This window comes from Leuresthes tenuis, unplaced genomic scaffold, assembly GCF_036924035.1.
Source record: "Leuresthes tenuis unplaced genomic scaffold, fLeuTen1.0.hap1 SCAF_12, whole genome shotgun sequence".
In the NCBI taxonomy this organism is placed as follows: domain Eukaryota; kingdom Metazoa; phylum Chordata; class Actinopteri; order Atheriniformes; family Atherinopsidae; genus Leuresthes; species Leuresthes tenuis.
Genome location: NW_027325366.1, coordinates 4,286,246 through 4,301,988, shown reverse-complemented (window position 1 = coordinate 4,301,988; position 15,743 = coordinate 4,286,246). Strand labels below are relative to the sequence as shown.

At 39.4% G+C, this 15,743-nt stretch overlaps 1 protein-coding gene across 2 annotated transcripts in view; it reads left to right on the top strand.

The window, feature by feature from the left end:
• The window catches only part of ube2f (ubiquitin-conjugating enzyme E2F (putative)), a 62,053-nt gene that overhangs the window by 19,396 nt on the left and 26,914 nt on the right, over positions 1–15,743 (top strand). For both annotated transcript variants that reach the window (XM_072397840.1, XM_072397841.1), the window contains 3 exons: positions 5,903–5,970; positions 14,130–14,200; positions 14,500–14,557. In XM_072397840.1, the coding sequence (XP_072253941.1) occupies positions 5,903–5,970; positions 14,130–14,200; positions 14,500–14,557 (197 nt within the window). The remainder of the gene's footprint in view (positions 1–5,902; positions 5,971–14,129; positions 14,201–14,499; positions 14,558–15,743) is intronic.

Below are 15,743 nucleotides of genomic sequence, written 5' to 3'. Positions count from 1 at the left end.
ATCATCTATCTTCTAGATACCTGTAAATAAAAAGGAAAATATACATATAAATGAATTTCTGTTTAAATTGATGAATAAATATATAAAGGAATATATCATTTTCTCTTAGGATTTCTGCCATATTTCTAACTATCTTTTCAGCCCAGTGGAACTTTTCTTTTTTCTGCCCCTGCAGTATTGCTGCAGCGATGCATTTTCAACAGCAGTTTCCCCCGAACGCCTCACTCTTCCTTTCAAAGGGGAAAACTGCAGTTGCTCTTATATATTAGTGCAGTCATTGTTCACCTGACATGACGTTTCTGTGGTGAATGTGTAGAACGCTGAATTTAAACATCATTTAAAATGTTACACTGTTTTAAACTGTCAAGGAGGCACGATTTTGCCTACCAATTTAGAAATCAGAATTAATGAATAATTATTTTACACCTGTCCTTTTAACACTGTCGATGTCAGTATCTAGTTTCAGGGTTTAGTTATTTCTTTGGAAGAATTTTGTTAATTAAGCTAGAAAATATGTGAGAGTTGTAATCGTGTTAATGTGTTATACAGAGTGCATGTGTACTGATCGAAGACACTATTTATGACCTCTTACTGCGGTATTTATGCAGTAGAAGGTCACTGTTGTCTTCCCTTTGCTCGTCTCTATAACACTTTTTCAAGATGGATGTTTTATTGTGTTTGGTCCCATTTATACTACAGTGTAGACTGCAGTCGCACATCTGTATTTGATACATTGAAAAAGTTTCACTTGCTCTTTTCTGAAGCACTTTTCATAATTTCGAGTTGCAAGGCATTAAGAATATGTTCTTTGAGTGTTGTGTTTTAATTTGTTCATAAAAATGTCGGTGGCATCTGTGTTTCTTGCACCTTTTTATCTTTTTTTGAGTAACTGAGGTCAGATGTATTGGAGAAATGTGTCAAGATTCAAACAAATACAAACAACTAAAGTTGCAATTTGCTATTTACAGTTAAATGAAATGGTATTGATGGTATATGATATTTGAGCTCTTTTTATACTTGGACAGCTGAGCAAGCATTTTTAGAAAGGAAGGATGGATTCTGAGTGCTTGGACAGCAGAGGTCATGTTCATGTAGACACTCAGTAACAACATGGCCAATTACCAAGTTCTTTCCCCTGCTCCTAGTTTCACAGGTTCTGTCAGAAGTTGTCAGTTGTGACAGTCTTACCTGTGAGAGTTCAAACGAGCTAATTGCTTTTCATCTAAAACTCTTCTCCGACTTCACCTTTTCTGATCTTTGACAGTGCAGGAGCCTTTTTACGTATACCCTTTTCAAACAATCAGTCCTACTAGATGATGGCAGAAATGTAAATGCCATCCAATTAATCAAAGATACTTTTCTAACCGATCATGTATCCTTAACAAGCCTTCCAGTAGCTTTTAAGGCACATAATGAGAAAGAGTTGCTGTGTGTGTGTGTGTGTGTGTAAATAGACAACTAACTCGTTATTTGTCTCCGCCATCTTTCTGATGGCACCCAAAGAGGCTCAGGTTGAGAATTATTGACCAGTCCCTCTACTTCCTCTCCCATCTAAACTTAACAAGCAAGAAAGGACAGAAAGGACATGTACAGAACAGCCTGCTTGATCTGAATAAATCAGGCTGTCAGACTGGCCGCTTTTCTGAGGCAGCTCCTCTGTCTGTCACAGTGGCTCTGCACGCAATGAGAACTGCAGCAGTCCTCAGTTCTAATCTTGCTAGACCTTTCCGCGGCCTTTAAATTGGTATATCATGGTACCCTATTATCTGTGCTCTAATTTAGGGGTTTCAGACATTGCACACTCTTGGTTTTAATTATACTTTACTGGATATTGGTGTAGTTTCTCGATCATCCAGGTCATGGTATTATAGGAGCTTCAATAAGGGTAACTTGACTTATTTTTCTTGGTTCTTGAGGACATTTAATCTCTCATCCAAAAGGCTTCTTCAGTTTAAGTTTAGGAGCAGAAGAATAACCGTTCCCACTTGGTGGGTTATTCGTGTCACATTTGTTTCACCGACTCACCTGACAATTGTATGGGGCGTTACAGTCATTCTCATTTGTGAGTTGTTTACATGCCTGACCAAGTGTGTTTTGGTCACAACATCCACTATGTGAAAGGTTGGGAAGCACACTCCCTTCTCCCTTATCACAAAGTGTCATGGCAAGGAGAAATGTCTGTGTCCCATCACCTTAATACCCCAAGGCTCAGTACTAAAACCCCTTTTCTTTAGAATTTACACCACTTGAATGGGCCCGGTCACATGCTTGCAGCGCTTTTTGTATCACTGTTAGATGCAGATGATACTCAACTGTACTTTTGTTTTCATACTCCGGCAGTTTCAGCATGAATCTCAGGCTTTACCTTAATCTTTGATTAAACCTTTCAGAAGCTGAGCTATTGATCATAAAGAGTCAATCAGTCCATCCAACACAATATCAACATGGAAATGATTTAAACTATACCACCAACAAATGTTTCTAAAGACTGGGTGTCATGATTGATGAGCAGTTGTCCTACACTAGCCATGTCATATCCGTGTCTTTGGCATGTTGCTTTGCACTCTGCAAAATAAGAAAAATCAGGTCACAACTCCGAGTACAGGCCATGATTATGTTTTGCCTCGGCTACTATAGTGCTGTTCTAGCAGGTCTCCGTGTTTGCATAGTGAAATCCCTACAAATGGTCCAGAATGTGGTGGTGGGGTTTTTGTTTTTTCAACCAAAAAGCACATGTCACTCCATTACTCATTGAACTTCACTCATGACTGCCCGGATCAAATTTAAGTCACTAATGCTTGTCGACAGAGTGACTGCAGGGTCTGCATCCAGCTATCTAAAATCAGTCAAACAGGCTTATACTCCAATGCAGTCCTCTCAGAGATGTCATCTGGCACTGTCATCCTGATCCATAAGGCAGGTTTAATCAAGACTGTCTGTGGTAAAACAAGCTTCCAGTTGCTATCAGAGCAATCTCATAACATCTCTAACACACTGCCCATTTCTACCTACACTCTGTCATTTGGCTAAATTTAAATAGATCTAGCAGGTAAGACTAGTGTCTCTCGCTGTACTGAAGCTTGAACACTCTTCTTCACTTGTATGTTGCTTTGAATAAAAGCTACTAAATGTAGATGTAAATGTAGTGTGGGACAGTGTGGGACATACAATTTGGATTTAGTGTGTGTGTGTGTGTGTGTATGTACATTAATCAGACATGGAAAGCAAAAAGCTAATATGATAGCTATGGTTGCAACTGTACAGGTAACCCACGGTATGGTCCATACCTCGGTTTTTGGGCCACGGTTTCAGTACATATTGTATGCATAAAATGAATAATTTTTTTTTCTCCCAAAATTCTCTTTATTTTGCTTGTCAGCAAAAAATGTAAACATACCAGAATCACTGGTGTACTGAATAATGTAACTTTTCTTTCAAGTTAACAGTTAATAAACACAACTTTCAAATGGTAAAAGTAAAATTCTGAGTCGGAGCTCAGAAATTCCGACATTTGTGTACAGCTTGAACACACCAGTAGTTGCAGCACACAAACGCCGCCCTGTCAATGCACGCTGCAATGTAAATTAGTCTAACTAACTGAACATTACTCCGCTGTTAGACTCTGTAAGCCCAGCCGTCCACACCAGAGACCAGCCCCCACTAGACGGCCCACCGACCATCGGCAATCGCCGAGCGGACTTGTTCAGCGGCCAGGCCACCGGGAAATGACCTGGTGCTTCCGATGGCTAGTCCACCACTGCTCTCTACTCCTCCACAAGGGTTGGCACATGCGTCTTTGTTTCTTTTTTCCCGCTTGTGCAGCTGCACTTTGAACCCGCCTCCAGTTACAACAGTGTGACTGACGGGGGTGCGTGGGTGGAGGCACAACGGTGATTGGACATTAACTCGCGTCTCGCGGGGAGGGCTTTTCACCTGCCTGTAAAGCATCAGTGTAAAATGAATTGATAAACCGAAAACCCGCGGTCCATAAGGGTGTATTGTCCCGTGCATAGCGGACCGAGCGGTTCAATATTTTACCGACTGCCGTTGCATCCCTAATGATAGCACAACTCCAATTCTAAAAAAAAAACGAGGAACACTGTAAAAATATATTTAAAAACGGAATACATTGATTTGTAAATCTTATCAAACAATATTTTATTCACAAAAGAATACAGAAAGCATAATAAATGTTGAAAGCAACACATTTTACAATTTCATGAGAAATATTGGCTCATTTTGAATTTAATATCAGCAACACATCTTTAAAAAGTTGTATTTGGAATAATGTTCCTTAACTTAAAATTATGAAGACTTTGAATATTCTATCATCTACAATACAAAATGTCATCAAAAGATTAGAAGAATCTGGAAAAATCTCTGTGTACAAGAGACATGTCTGAAAATGAATATGGGATGATGGATCTAGATCCTTGGGCCCTCAGGGATCACTGCATTGAAATTAGGCAAGATCCGTTCATGGAAATCACTGCATGGATTCAGGAAAACTTCCTGAAATCATCGTTTGTGAGCACAGTTAATTGTGCCATCCACAAAAGCAGGTTAAAGTTCTATAATGTAAAGAAAAGTTAATTTAGGAAAGTGTCAAACTGTTCTGTCGTCAGAAGAATTTTGAAAATAATGACACTGCGCCCTCTGGACTAGAGGAGAAGGACCATCTGGATTGTCATCAGTGCTCATTTTTAATGCCTGCATCTCTGATCATATGGGGATGCATTAGTGCTGATGGAACTGTTAACTTAGACATCTGGAAAGGTGTATACAGGTTTTAGAGCAACATATACTCTCATCCAGATGATTTCTTAATCAGGGAAGCCCTCATAAATTTCAGCAACACACTGCTAAATTACATAGTCACACAGTCATACATCTATTACAACAGTGTGGCTTCGTAGTGTCTGAGAGTCCGGATGCTCGGTTGGGCTGCCTGTTTTTAGACCTTTAACCAACTGAAAACATTTGATGCATCATTGAACACAAAACGGCCCTGTGATGGACTGGGGACCTGTCCAGGATGTTGTTGAAGATGATGGCTGCTAATATATGAGAGAAGCTTCCTCTGCCTTCATATGAGGTGTTTACACAGCCCACTGGGAACAGCCAACATCTTTTACCAGGCTGTGGCCTGACTTACCATCTTGAAGGAGTTTCATAATCCTTTCCATTGTTTCAACTGACAGCTCTCGTTAGGAGACGTGTTTCCTTCCAATTAGTTTTGTGCCACAGCTTTTTAAGCACTGCAGACTTAACTACATAATCATCTGCATATCCAGACTTATGCAGGTATTAGTTGTAGGAGTTTAAATTACAAGGTGGTTCAATAGGTTTATCCTCACATTTAAGTTATTGCATTTCCTGAAAAATGTAATCTGAATAAATTATAAAATCATTTTATTGAATATTTTGTATGTTTTTTAAAGCCAGATTGTTCAGCTCTTCAATATTTTTTGTCACACCTGTTTATTCTTTATTTTACTGAATAAAAAAGTCTTGAGAGCATCCTCCTGGTGTGGTGATTCCATCATTTTTGCCAGGGTTTGCTGTTACGAATTCAAGATACATTGATGTGGGACTTTGGAAGTCTGAATGTCTCTGTTAAAAGAAATGTCCTCTTTGGAATATAGATCATGGCCTCTCTGTGTTTCTGTTTTTCATGTAAATCCTCGTCAGCAGGTAAAGAACATGCTTATGCATTTAATCTTCATTCATCCAGCACAACACTGAGCCTGGAGGCTGTGTGTGTTCATGACACATTTCTTTGGCCTAATCACTGATGCTGATGATAATGATTATGATAGCAGGTTCTCTTCACAGGAATTTGTACCGACATTTATGGCTGTCTGTTGTTACTTATCCTCTGGTTCACTTTGTCTTATTTCAGATGAGGGCTACTACCAAAATGGAAGGTTTCAATTTGAAATAGATGTCCCTGAAGCCTATAACATGGTGGTGAGTAGTTCAATGATCTATTAACGGTTTAATTAAAAGGCAATTGTGTATTTGTATTTGTATGATATGATTTGAAAATATATTATAATAATGATGCTATCAGTCAGATTGATCTAAAACTTAATTGTCTTTTTTGGTCCATAAATAAAAGGTAAAGCACACAGAATAACAGTTTTACTCACTGAAAAGTGAAAATGTAACCAATGAACTCACATCTGTCATCAATGCTGAAACGGATATGTTTTTTAATCTCTTCATCATAGAGGAGTCTCTTTCAGTCATCTGTTGTCTATTCCTGCAGATGTTTGTCGGACCTGCGTCAAAAAGGGTGTTTTTGTTCAGCATATGAGGAAAGTTGTTTGGGCCAATGCATTTTTTGTGAGGAAAAGGGTGAAATCTAAGCCACCGCTTTTAAAGGTGTGTCCCTTATGCTTTAGTTCTGACCTCTCAGATGATGTCACAGGTTTGGATGTCGTGCCTGTGACAGTATGTAAATAACTGAATTACTGGGATTTCCTTTTTCGACACAGTGCGACTTTCCCTCATTGTTGGGCCTCAGCTGAGTGGTTGCTTTGTCAGTTCTCTTTTTGCACCTTTTTCCCTTTTATTGCATCAGAGCTGATGTGGAAGGGTTTTTAATCATTGGGAATGTGGACTCTTAAGCTGATCTAACTATGGACATCAGTGTAGTTGCAGCAAAGCTGTCAACATGATTACCCTCTGCAGTGAGTTACTCTTTGTCCCCCGGTAGAGACTACTAACTGAGGGGCTAATCGTGTTAATATTCCCCAGCTGCCATGAAGTAACAGCTTATGTGTTCAGAAATATGCCATCCATTTGTAGCATGTCAGACTAAGTGGAGACTTATTAGATGTGAGTGACATTCTGGAGACATGTGCCTGCTAGTTATTACTGACACATGCCTGAGTGACATCACAGTGAATATCTTATACATACAGATTTCAGGCATCTGGTTCAAATCCGTCTCTGCTCTGTCATGATAAACATAAATAAGAGATGCAGTGACACAGTTGTGGTCTGGGAGGAAAGGTATGTCCTTGATGTAGACTAAGTCTCTTTGCTCCACCTGCCTGATGCAGCAGTTTCCTCGCTCCTCTTCACCCTTAATGACTCATCCACCAGCCTCTTCAGTTGATGATCAAAGAGGTGACCAACACACTTAACTCTTACCTGAAACTTCAAAACTCAGCTTCAGATTTTGATCATTACCAGGTTCACAAGTCTGAAAATATTTACCCAGCTCACTGCCAGGCACTCTAGACCTTGTGGTTAGCATCCAACCACAGCAGTGTGCCTCTGCTGCCAGTTTACAAGCCCATCTATCCAGGCAACAAGATTAACCAGTAGCAACACTTAATTAGATAAGGGATGGAAAAGAACAACGCTAGCTCGTTCATAATAAAAGAGAGTATGGGTTGTTCCTTTTCCTGTCTCTTTAAGATTATATTAGTGCTTTTATACGGTTTTGCTTAAAGGTAGACAATCACTTATTCTCATGTTTTGGCTGAGGATTTCTGAGAAAATTGCCAAAGGTCTAATTTTAATTGATAGAAACTTAAATCACTTTAGTGCTCAGGCAGGAAGAGGTGGAGAGACTTTGTATACTCCCAACGTATAAGCAGTTCTAGTCATCTGGACCATGTCAGCCCTTTTGTTTTCAGACTCTGCGGCCATTTTATTTTGGATCTCTGTAAGTGGCCATGTCTCAGTCTGAGGAAGCTTTTTGGTAAAATATACTGATGACACAGAGTCACTTAGTTTTGAGAATCGGATTGAGAAAGGTTCAGGTTCAGACCACACAGTGATGCAAAGTATTATTTCTTGGTGTGAAAACAACAGCTTTTTAGACTTAAATATCTAAAATCAGGAATCCTATTTTTGATTTTAGACGTAACAGAGATGTGGTTTAAGAGTGCACACACAATTAGATTAGATTGGACAAATTATGAGATTATACAAATATCTGGTACATTTTTCAGTAATCAGTTTAAAGTTAGTGTCAACACAGAAGTTTCTGTGAAACAGGGAGAACAGAGTTCGTCACAGTCCTTTTCTGTCAGTCCCGTCATCCTGCCTCTCTTATCAGTCTTTAAATTAGAGTCTCTTGAGGTTTGTTTTATCGGCTGGGATTCTGCAGCTCACTAAGAAAGATTGAAACAGCGTGGACAGCATTGTTAAAAACGATTCTAAGATCACCGGTGTGAAGCAAAGTGTGTCCACTGGAGATGTCCTTGCTGGCAGATTTTCTTTGTTGCAGTTGGGATATTTCAATTTTACCTGCACTGAAATATATATATATATATATTTCATTCTCTGTAATCACTGTGTAATTTTCTTTCTAGAAATAACCTAAATACCACCAGCAGATGTTTGATCCATTTCTAGTGATCAACAGTTAATTAACAACATTTTCTACTACATATGGTTTACCATATGGTACCAGTACCACTTTCACACAAAGGCTTGTTATCCATCTTTGTTCTTCATTCGTTATGTTTCCATCCAAAAGTGATTTGAATGATGTGTGTTTCCATCAAAAGTACAGACTTTGGTGAAAACTACTAACTCGCGTGAGTTTTCCGCAGGTTTGCATGACAACCAGCCTGTAAACGTTTTACCGGCCTTCCGACCCGGAGTTTATCACCATGGAGAGAGGACTTGAACCTTTATTAAGAATCGGGCACGTGGTATTGGAGCTGTCATCCCAGTCAGTCCTGGCGTTTAGAGGGGCTGTCAAGAGGTGTTATTTAATGCCCTTAATTGCCCAAGCAGAGATTGGTCTCGGTCTCTGCCGACGCCCCTATGTGTGGGAAAGAAGGCGTCAACAGGACTTCTGGAGTGTAGTGGTGGGTCAGCACCCCCCCCCCCAACCTTTGGCTGACCCATTTGCGTTTGTCAAAGGCCACCTTTGAAAAGCTTTGCGACAGGATAGGTCCGTTAGTGGCACCTCTCCCATGGCTGGGACGGCGCCCTATCCCAACAAAGAAACGCATTGCTATTGCGGTGTACAAATTGGCCACATGCGCCGAATACTGAGTGGTGGGTGAGGTATTCGGTGTTAGCAAGACCAGCGTCCATCATTCCCTCTATGCAGTATGCCGGGCCACACAAGCCGAAATGATGAAGGAGTTCATCAGACTCTGCCATGTACCGCTGCTTCATACTTTTCCATTTATTTCTCAATGCAGTCCAGGGTTTATCAAATCCACCGGCTACACATTTCCACGCGGGGATCTTGAATATATGCTGGCATTTCTCTGCTGTTTACTGTCAAGGATAGCGGTTATTTGTTTCTCCTTTATTAACAACTTCTTCCTCCGTCCACACAAACCTTCCGTTGTCCACCATGTTTGTTGTCTTGTGAGTGACCCGCAAACACCAGAAGCATTTGGTCTGAAAGTGCGCTACGTTAGACTTGATGCGAACACAGCTGTTTCCATCCCTTTCAAATCAACCAAAATCCAGCGCTCGTGAGCGTATTTTCATTTGTGCGAATCAGGAGATTTTAATTCGAATTTTGGCATTTCCATCATAATTTTCCGATGCAATACTTCTTGATGCACATCTAAACAGGCCGATGGAAACGCACCTAGTGTCTACACCTGAACACAGAGCTCCACTAACAGAGTTTATGTTCATCAGCCCTTATCCTGGTTTCTCAAAAAATTTCTATTTGCTAACGATGCAGTGACTGTCATTTCTACAGGTGTACACTCAACTAGAGTTGTTAATTGTTAGTGTAAACAGTCAATTTTATCTTTTCTTTTTCATTTTTTTCTTTTTTCTTTGCCAGTACTTCATCAAGTAGAGTGTGTTCATTCTTTCAGTTAAGAAACAACTTCGTCCCAATGAGCTTAAAACAAATATGACACTCAGCCTCATAATAAAGAGACGGGGCAGTGTGGGCATTTTCTTTTTGTAGTTTGTCTACCAAAACGTGTCGTTTGATGGAGTATTATGATTTTTATTTATTTGCATCATTGTTGCAATGCTCCTATCCATCTATAAACAACTGATGTATGGATTGATAAAAACAGTATGACAGTAGTGCAAATATTTTCAAGGATGCATTGAAATTTCCTCAGTTTCATAGTATTGCTTCACATTTTAATTTGTCAGCTTGATGATTTAATTTTCATTTCAGTGCACTTTTAAACTGTATTGAAAGGTCTACCGCTTTGCTGGGTTGAGAGTAAAGAAATGTGTCTGTGCACTTTCCTCTGCACTTGATTTTGTAGTTTGATTTCCAGAACATACACCATAGTCAAGTCATCGTAAGTTACAGGAGTTCATCAAATGTCAACGGACTCAAACATGCTCTTCGTGTCTCTTCTTTCATTGTCTTTGCTCTAAACAGCCGGGGCTGCCTTCTGGCATCCATTCTGTTCATAACCTTTACGGAAACTATTCTAAATGCATCCCAAAAGTGAAGAGTTTCCATTTCAGTTGAATTGCACCTTTGCTTGTTGCATTTGGTGTTGTCCTAAAGGCTTCATTGAGATCTTTATCAGGCACTGGGATGATTTGCAGCAGGGATGAGGGTCGGGACATCTAAATCTGAAGCCATGGTCACTGCACCGGTAGTGATGAGGTCGCTATACCAATCTGATATATTGAAGAGAGAACCGAGTTAAAAGATAAGACTGTCAAGTTGATCTATGTTCAAACCTGCACCTATGATCGTAAACTTTGGGGGATGACTGAAAGAATGAGATTGCTAATCTTGAGTTGTGGCAATGAGATTCCTCTGAGTGATATCTGGGCTCCCTCTTAGGGAAACTGACATCTTGGAGGGGCTAAGAGTAGAGTTGCAACTCTTCTGCATAGAATGAAGCAAGTTCAGGTGGTTTTGATCATCTGGTCAGAATGTGATCCAGACAGCTTCCAAGGGAGGTGGTTCAGACATGTCCTAGCTGGAGGAGGCAAACCCTAGACCCACCTATGAAATACCTCAGTGTTGACCTGGAAGAGCTGGAGGAGGTGGCAGTGGAGAGGGAGGTCTGAGAACTCACACTGTTGCCCCTGTCGCATGGTCCTGGTTTAGTAACAGAAAATGGTTGCATGGATGGTAGGGCTGCACAATTAATCGTATTTTGATCGTGATCACGATTTTGGTGGCCACAATTAAACTAACCTGATTGTCAACGATATTTATATTCAAAATGCGAGCTCTACATGTTCTGTAAACCAGTAGTTTACCAACCACCAGGGGGCGAAAGCATGGTTAAGGCTTTATTAAGCTGCCTAAATAACAAGCGCACAGTGTAAGACAGCCTGCAGCGGCAGCTAGTTAGATGGTCTATGAGTAAGATATCGAAAGCTGAGAAGAATACAGTAGCATCTGGGGATCACGAGGAGCTTGTGCCTCGAAACGGGCGACATCCATTGTCTGGACTTGCTTCGAATTCAGGGCAAGTGACATTAAACAAGAACAAGTTATTTGCAAAGAGTGTAACAAAGTAGTGTCTGCCCCGCAGAGTAACACCACTAATTTGTTCTACCACCTGAAAATACATCACAAACCTAAATATGAGGAATGCATGAAGGTCAAAGCTAATGTTAATTCACAAAATCCCCGTCCGTGTCCAGCGCCAACCCAGACAACCATTATAGCAACCCTACAAACCGGGCAGTACCCTATCCATCTACCTCCTAAAGACACGCAGAAATAACAGACGCGATATCTTTTTATTTGACCAAAGACGTGTCCGATACAGTTAGTGCTTTAAAATTTTAAATTATAGGGTTTTTGTTTTTTATTTTGCATTATTTATAATTTATTCTAATTTAAAGTTGAATTTTTCACAAAAAATTGCCTAATCTTAAAAGTGGAAAGGGTGTCTGCTTCCCGGACATTTACTGGCAGTTTATTCCACAAGAGAGGGGCCTGATAACTGAAGGCTCTGCCTCCCATTCTGCTTTTAGAAACTCTGGAAACAACAAGTAAACCTGCAGTTTGGGAGCGAAGTGCTCTGTTAGGAAAATATCTTACAATGAGATCTTTAAGATATGATGGAGCTCGGTCATTAAGAGCTTTATATGTGAGGAGAAGAATCTTAAATTCTATTCTGAATTTAACAGGGAGCCAATGAAGAGAAGCTAAAACTGGAGAAATATGATCTCTCCTGTTAGTTCTCATCAGAACTCTGGCTGCAGCATTTTGGATCAGCTGGAGGCTGGAGACAGGATGTTCCTGATTTTAACAATATTATGAAGGTGAAAGAAGGCAGTCCTAGAAACCAGTTTTATATGTGCCTCAAATGATAAATTCTGGTCAAAAATAACTCCAAGGTTCTTCACTGTAGAACTAGAAGCCAAGGAAATACCATCTAGAGTAACTATATAACTAGACAATTTCTCCCTGAAGCGCTCAGGTCCTAAGAGAACAACTTCAGTTTTGTCTGAATTTAGAAGCAGAAAGTTCTGAGTCATCCGGGTCTTTATGTCTTTAAGACAGGCTTGTAGTCTGACCAACCTATTGGTTTCATCTGGTTTCATAGATAAGTACAGCTGAGTATCATCAGCATAACAAGGGAAATTTATGCCATGCTGTCTGATAATGTTACCTAATGGAAGCATGTACAAAGTAAAAAGAATTGGTCCAAGCACAGAACCCTGAGGAACTCCATGACAATTCTTCATTTACAAGAACAAACTGGAATCTATCAGATAAATATGACTTAAACCAGCCTAATGCAGTTCCTTCAATCCCAATAACATGTTCAAGTCTCTGTAACAGAATGCTGTGATCAACTGTATCAAATGCAGCACTGAGATCCAACAGGACAAGCACAGAAACAAGTCCGCTATCAGAAGCTAACAGGAGATCATTGATAACTTTCACCAGTGCTGTTTCTGTGCTATGATTCACTCTGAATCCTGACTGAAATCATGATGAATGATCATGATTAATAATCGTAATTTCAATATTGATCAGAATAATTGTGATTATGATTTTGGACATAATCGTGCAGCCCTAATGAATGGATGCATTATAATAACATTTAGAGCTAGTTTAGTCTGAGAGTTTTGAACATCTAAAAAAAGCACAGCTCAGCAGTAGCATGAGGTAGAACAGCCAAGCTTAAACCAGTTTAACAATAAGAACTTTGGATTCACAGAGATAAGGATGAATATCATTCATCAGAGAGAAATGAATTTGTGTTGTGAGGAGAATCACTGAACCGCTGTTCTGGTGAGTTACTGACGATAGCTAACTACTGACTTTTGTAGTCTCTTGTAACTACTGCTGTTGTTTTACAGTACAGTAAAGTTTGCCATCACATGTCAGAGTCTAACAAAAATAGAGAAGGTCATTTTAATACAAGACCAGAGATTACTTAATGTCCAAGGTTCCGCTGTTGGTTATATAGAAAGAGGCAGGGTAAATCAATACACATCAAAGATAAACTTATTAGAACTTATTATTTTATTTTATTTGATTTATTTATTTGATTTTTTAATTGAATTTTCTTATTTTATTTTATTATTATTATTTTATTATTTAGTACTTTCCCCCTTGTTCTATAACTGTTGCACAGCAGTTTCCCTCGGGATAAATAGAGTTTCTTGAATGTTGAATCTTGTTGGTTCGCTGTTGGCTCCTCAGTCTCGTACACTGGTGTCTTGGAATAGTGAATAGCTACTTTCTGTCAATCTTACATGATTCTGGCTTCTACATCCCATTTGAAGCACCATAAAATCTCTTTGCACATGATTTTCTTGTATAAAATGAGCACCAAACACTGAAGTTTGATACAGCTGCATTAGTGAAGAACCATCTCATCGTCATGATCAAGTGAGAAGGATTTAAGAGCAAGAAATTTGTAATTCTGCAGGGATTTCAAGATACTGAATTGAACACTGGCAATTCCAAACCTTTCTTCATCGGTTTTCCCACATTTACTTGCTCCTTATTTTTCCTCAGCTCTGGCACAGTTCAGTTACTTTTGGTTCTGCAAACAAAACTGTACATCCTTAAGATTATTAGAAACCTATTCTTTCCAGTAAAGTGTGGTTTAAACATTAAAATCTCAACAGATTACCTGACACATAAAAATGGTTGTTAAACCTCATTTCAAATTGATTACAATTTTTTATAAACACTTCAATTTCTTGCTTTTTCTGTCATTCTCCAGCCTCCAAAAGTCAGATGTTTGACCAGAATATGGCATCCAAACATCACAGAGAACGGAGAGATCTGTTTGAGGTAACTCTGTCTACATTTCCTCTGTGACTTCTCCTTATTTGTGTAAAATTCTCCCTCCTTTTGTCTCAAATTTTGTGACATTGTTCTTCCCACTATGAAACTGATGGAAAACCCTCACTAATGTTATTGTCATTGCTGTGTTTATTGTGGACATCCTGGAGCTTATTTGGGCCAGTATTTGTTGTAGTGCATGAGGGCAATAAAAAGAAGAAGTTTACACTACATAATAAGAGATGCAGCACAGTGAAAAGTATTGGCTATAGTAAATGGCTGTATCCACACTTCCTTATTTTCTGCAGCTTATTGCGGGAACATTCTATCGATGGCACAGGGTGGGCCCCGACCAGAACGTTAAAGGTAATTGACTTTCATTTATTTGATAGAAGCGGATGTAATTCTCCTGAAAAACATTTTGCATATTGTTACTCCCATGTATGCTTGAAAAGGAAAACGAGGTTTAATTCTGCTCAGGCCATGTTCACCATTAAGGTCTTACTTATCTGCAGCGACAGAAAGCTCAGGTGATTCAGAGAGCTCAGTCTGACATCTTGCAGCAATGGCTACATAGTTGTAAAAAGCTTTGAAGACTTCATGTGTTATGGTGTTGTAAACCTCTTGGTACAGTGGCTACTTCAGATTACAAAAGGCAGGATTGTGACTCACTTTGACCTGGAGTGTGTTGTAAGTTCAGCAAATACAACACAAGGTCTCTGAAAACATGGCATTCTCTCAGGATACAACGGGAAACATTATTTTGCAGAGCTTTGTAAAATGAACAAGTAAAATACTTTTTTATATTTGCATATAAAAGAGTGCCTTGACTTTCATACCTTCACTCTCTTCTCTTATATAAGGTAATAAAAAGTAGTTTCTGAAGAGATGACTGTCTCCGCCATCCTCAATGAGGATTTTACCAAAATTCCATCTGATAGAAACTGTGGCCTTGAACTTGATGGAGCTCTGCCCTCCTTGTTAAAACAGTCTGTACTTCTCTGTAGAGACCCGACACCTCATCAGCATTCCTCCCTTTAAAAGCACTATTTGCTTTTGTTAGTATAGACATTGCAGATGTGTTTGAAGCCATGGCTCATAAAGTAGATGCTCATGGGCTGTTCTTTATGTTATTTGCCATACCTTATTTTCCACATCCTCAAATGTTCTCCTCCCACTTTTTTGCTTTGATACATGTGTCAGTTAAGACATAAGAGGATATTTGAAAGTATGTCAGAACTTTCTTCGTCACGTCTTAATTAGAAATATATTGACTGGGTTACAGATTACAAAGCAACTCTTTGGTGAGACCATGTTTTATCGCTCCTCGTGATCTGTTTGAAATCTGTTCGATTTGGCAATTAGAAAAGAGAAATGTCAATTTTCTGCTGCAAATTTCAGCATTTTGCTTTGACAGAGCTTCAGCCCGAGTTAGCTGTGTCAACTTGTTCTATTAAGCCAAGTGTTAAAACGTTAGTTCAAACTGGCGCTAATCAATGAAGCTTAGTCACTAAAGCCTTGTGAAATGCTTTACAAGTGGCTGCTGGACTGC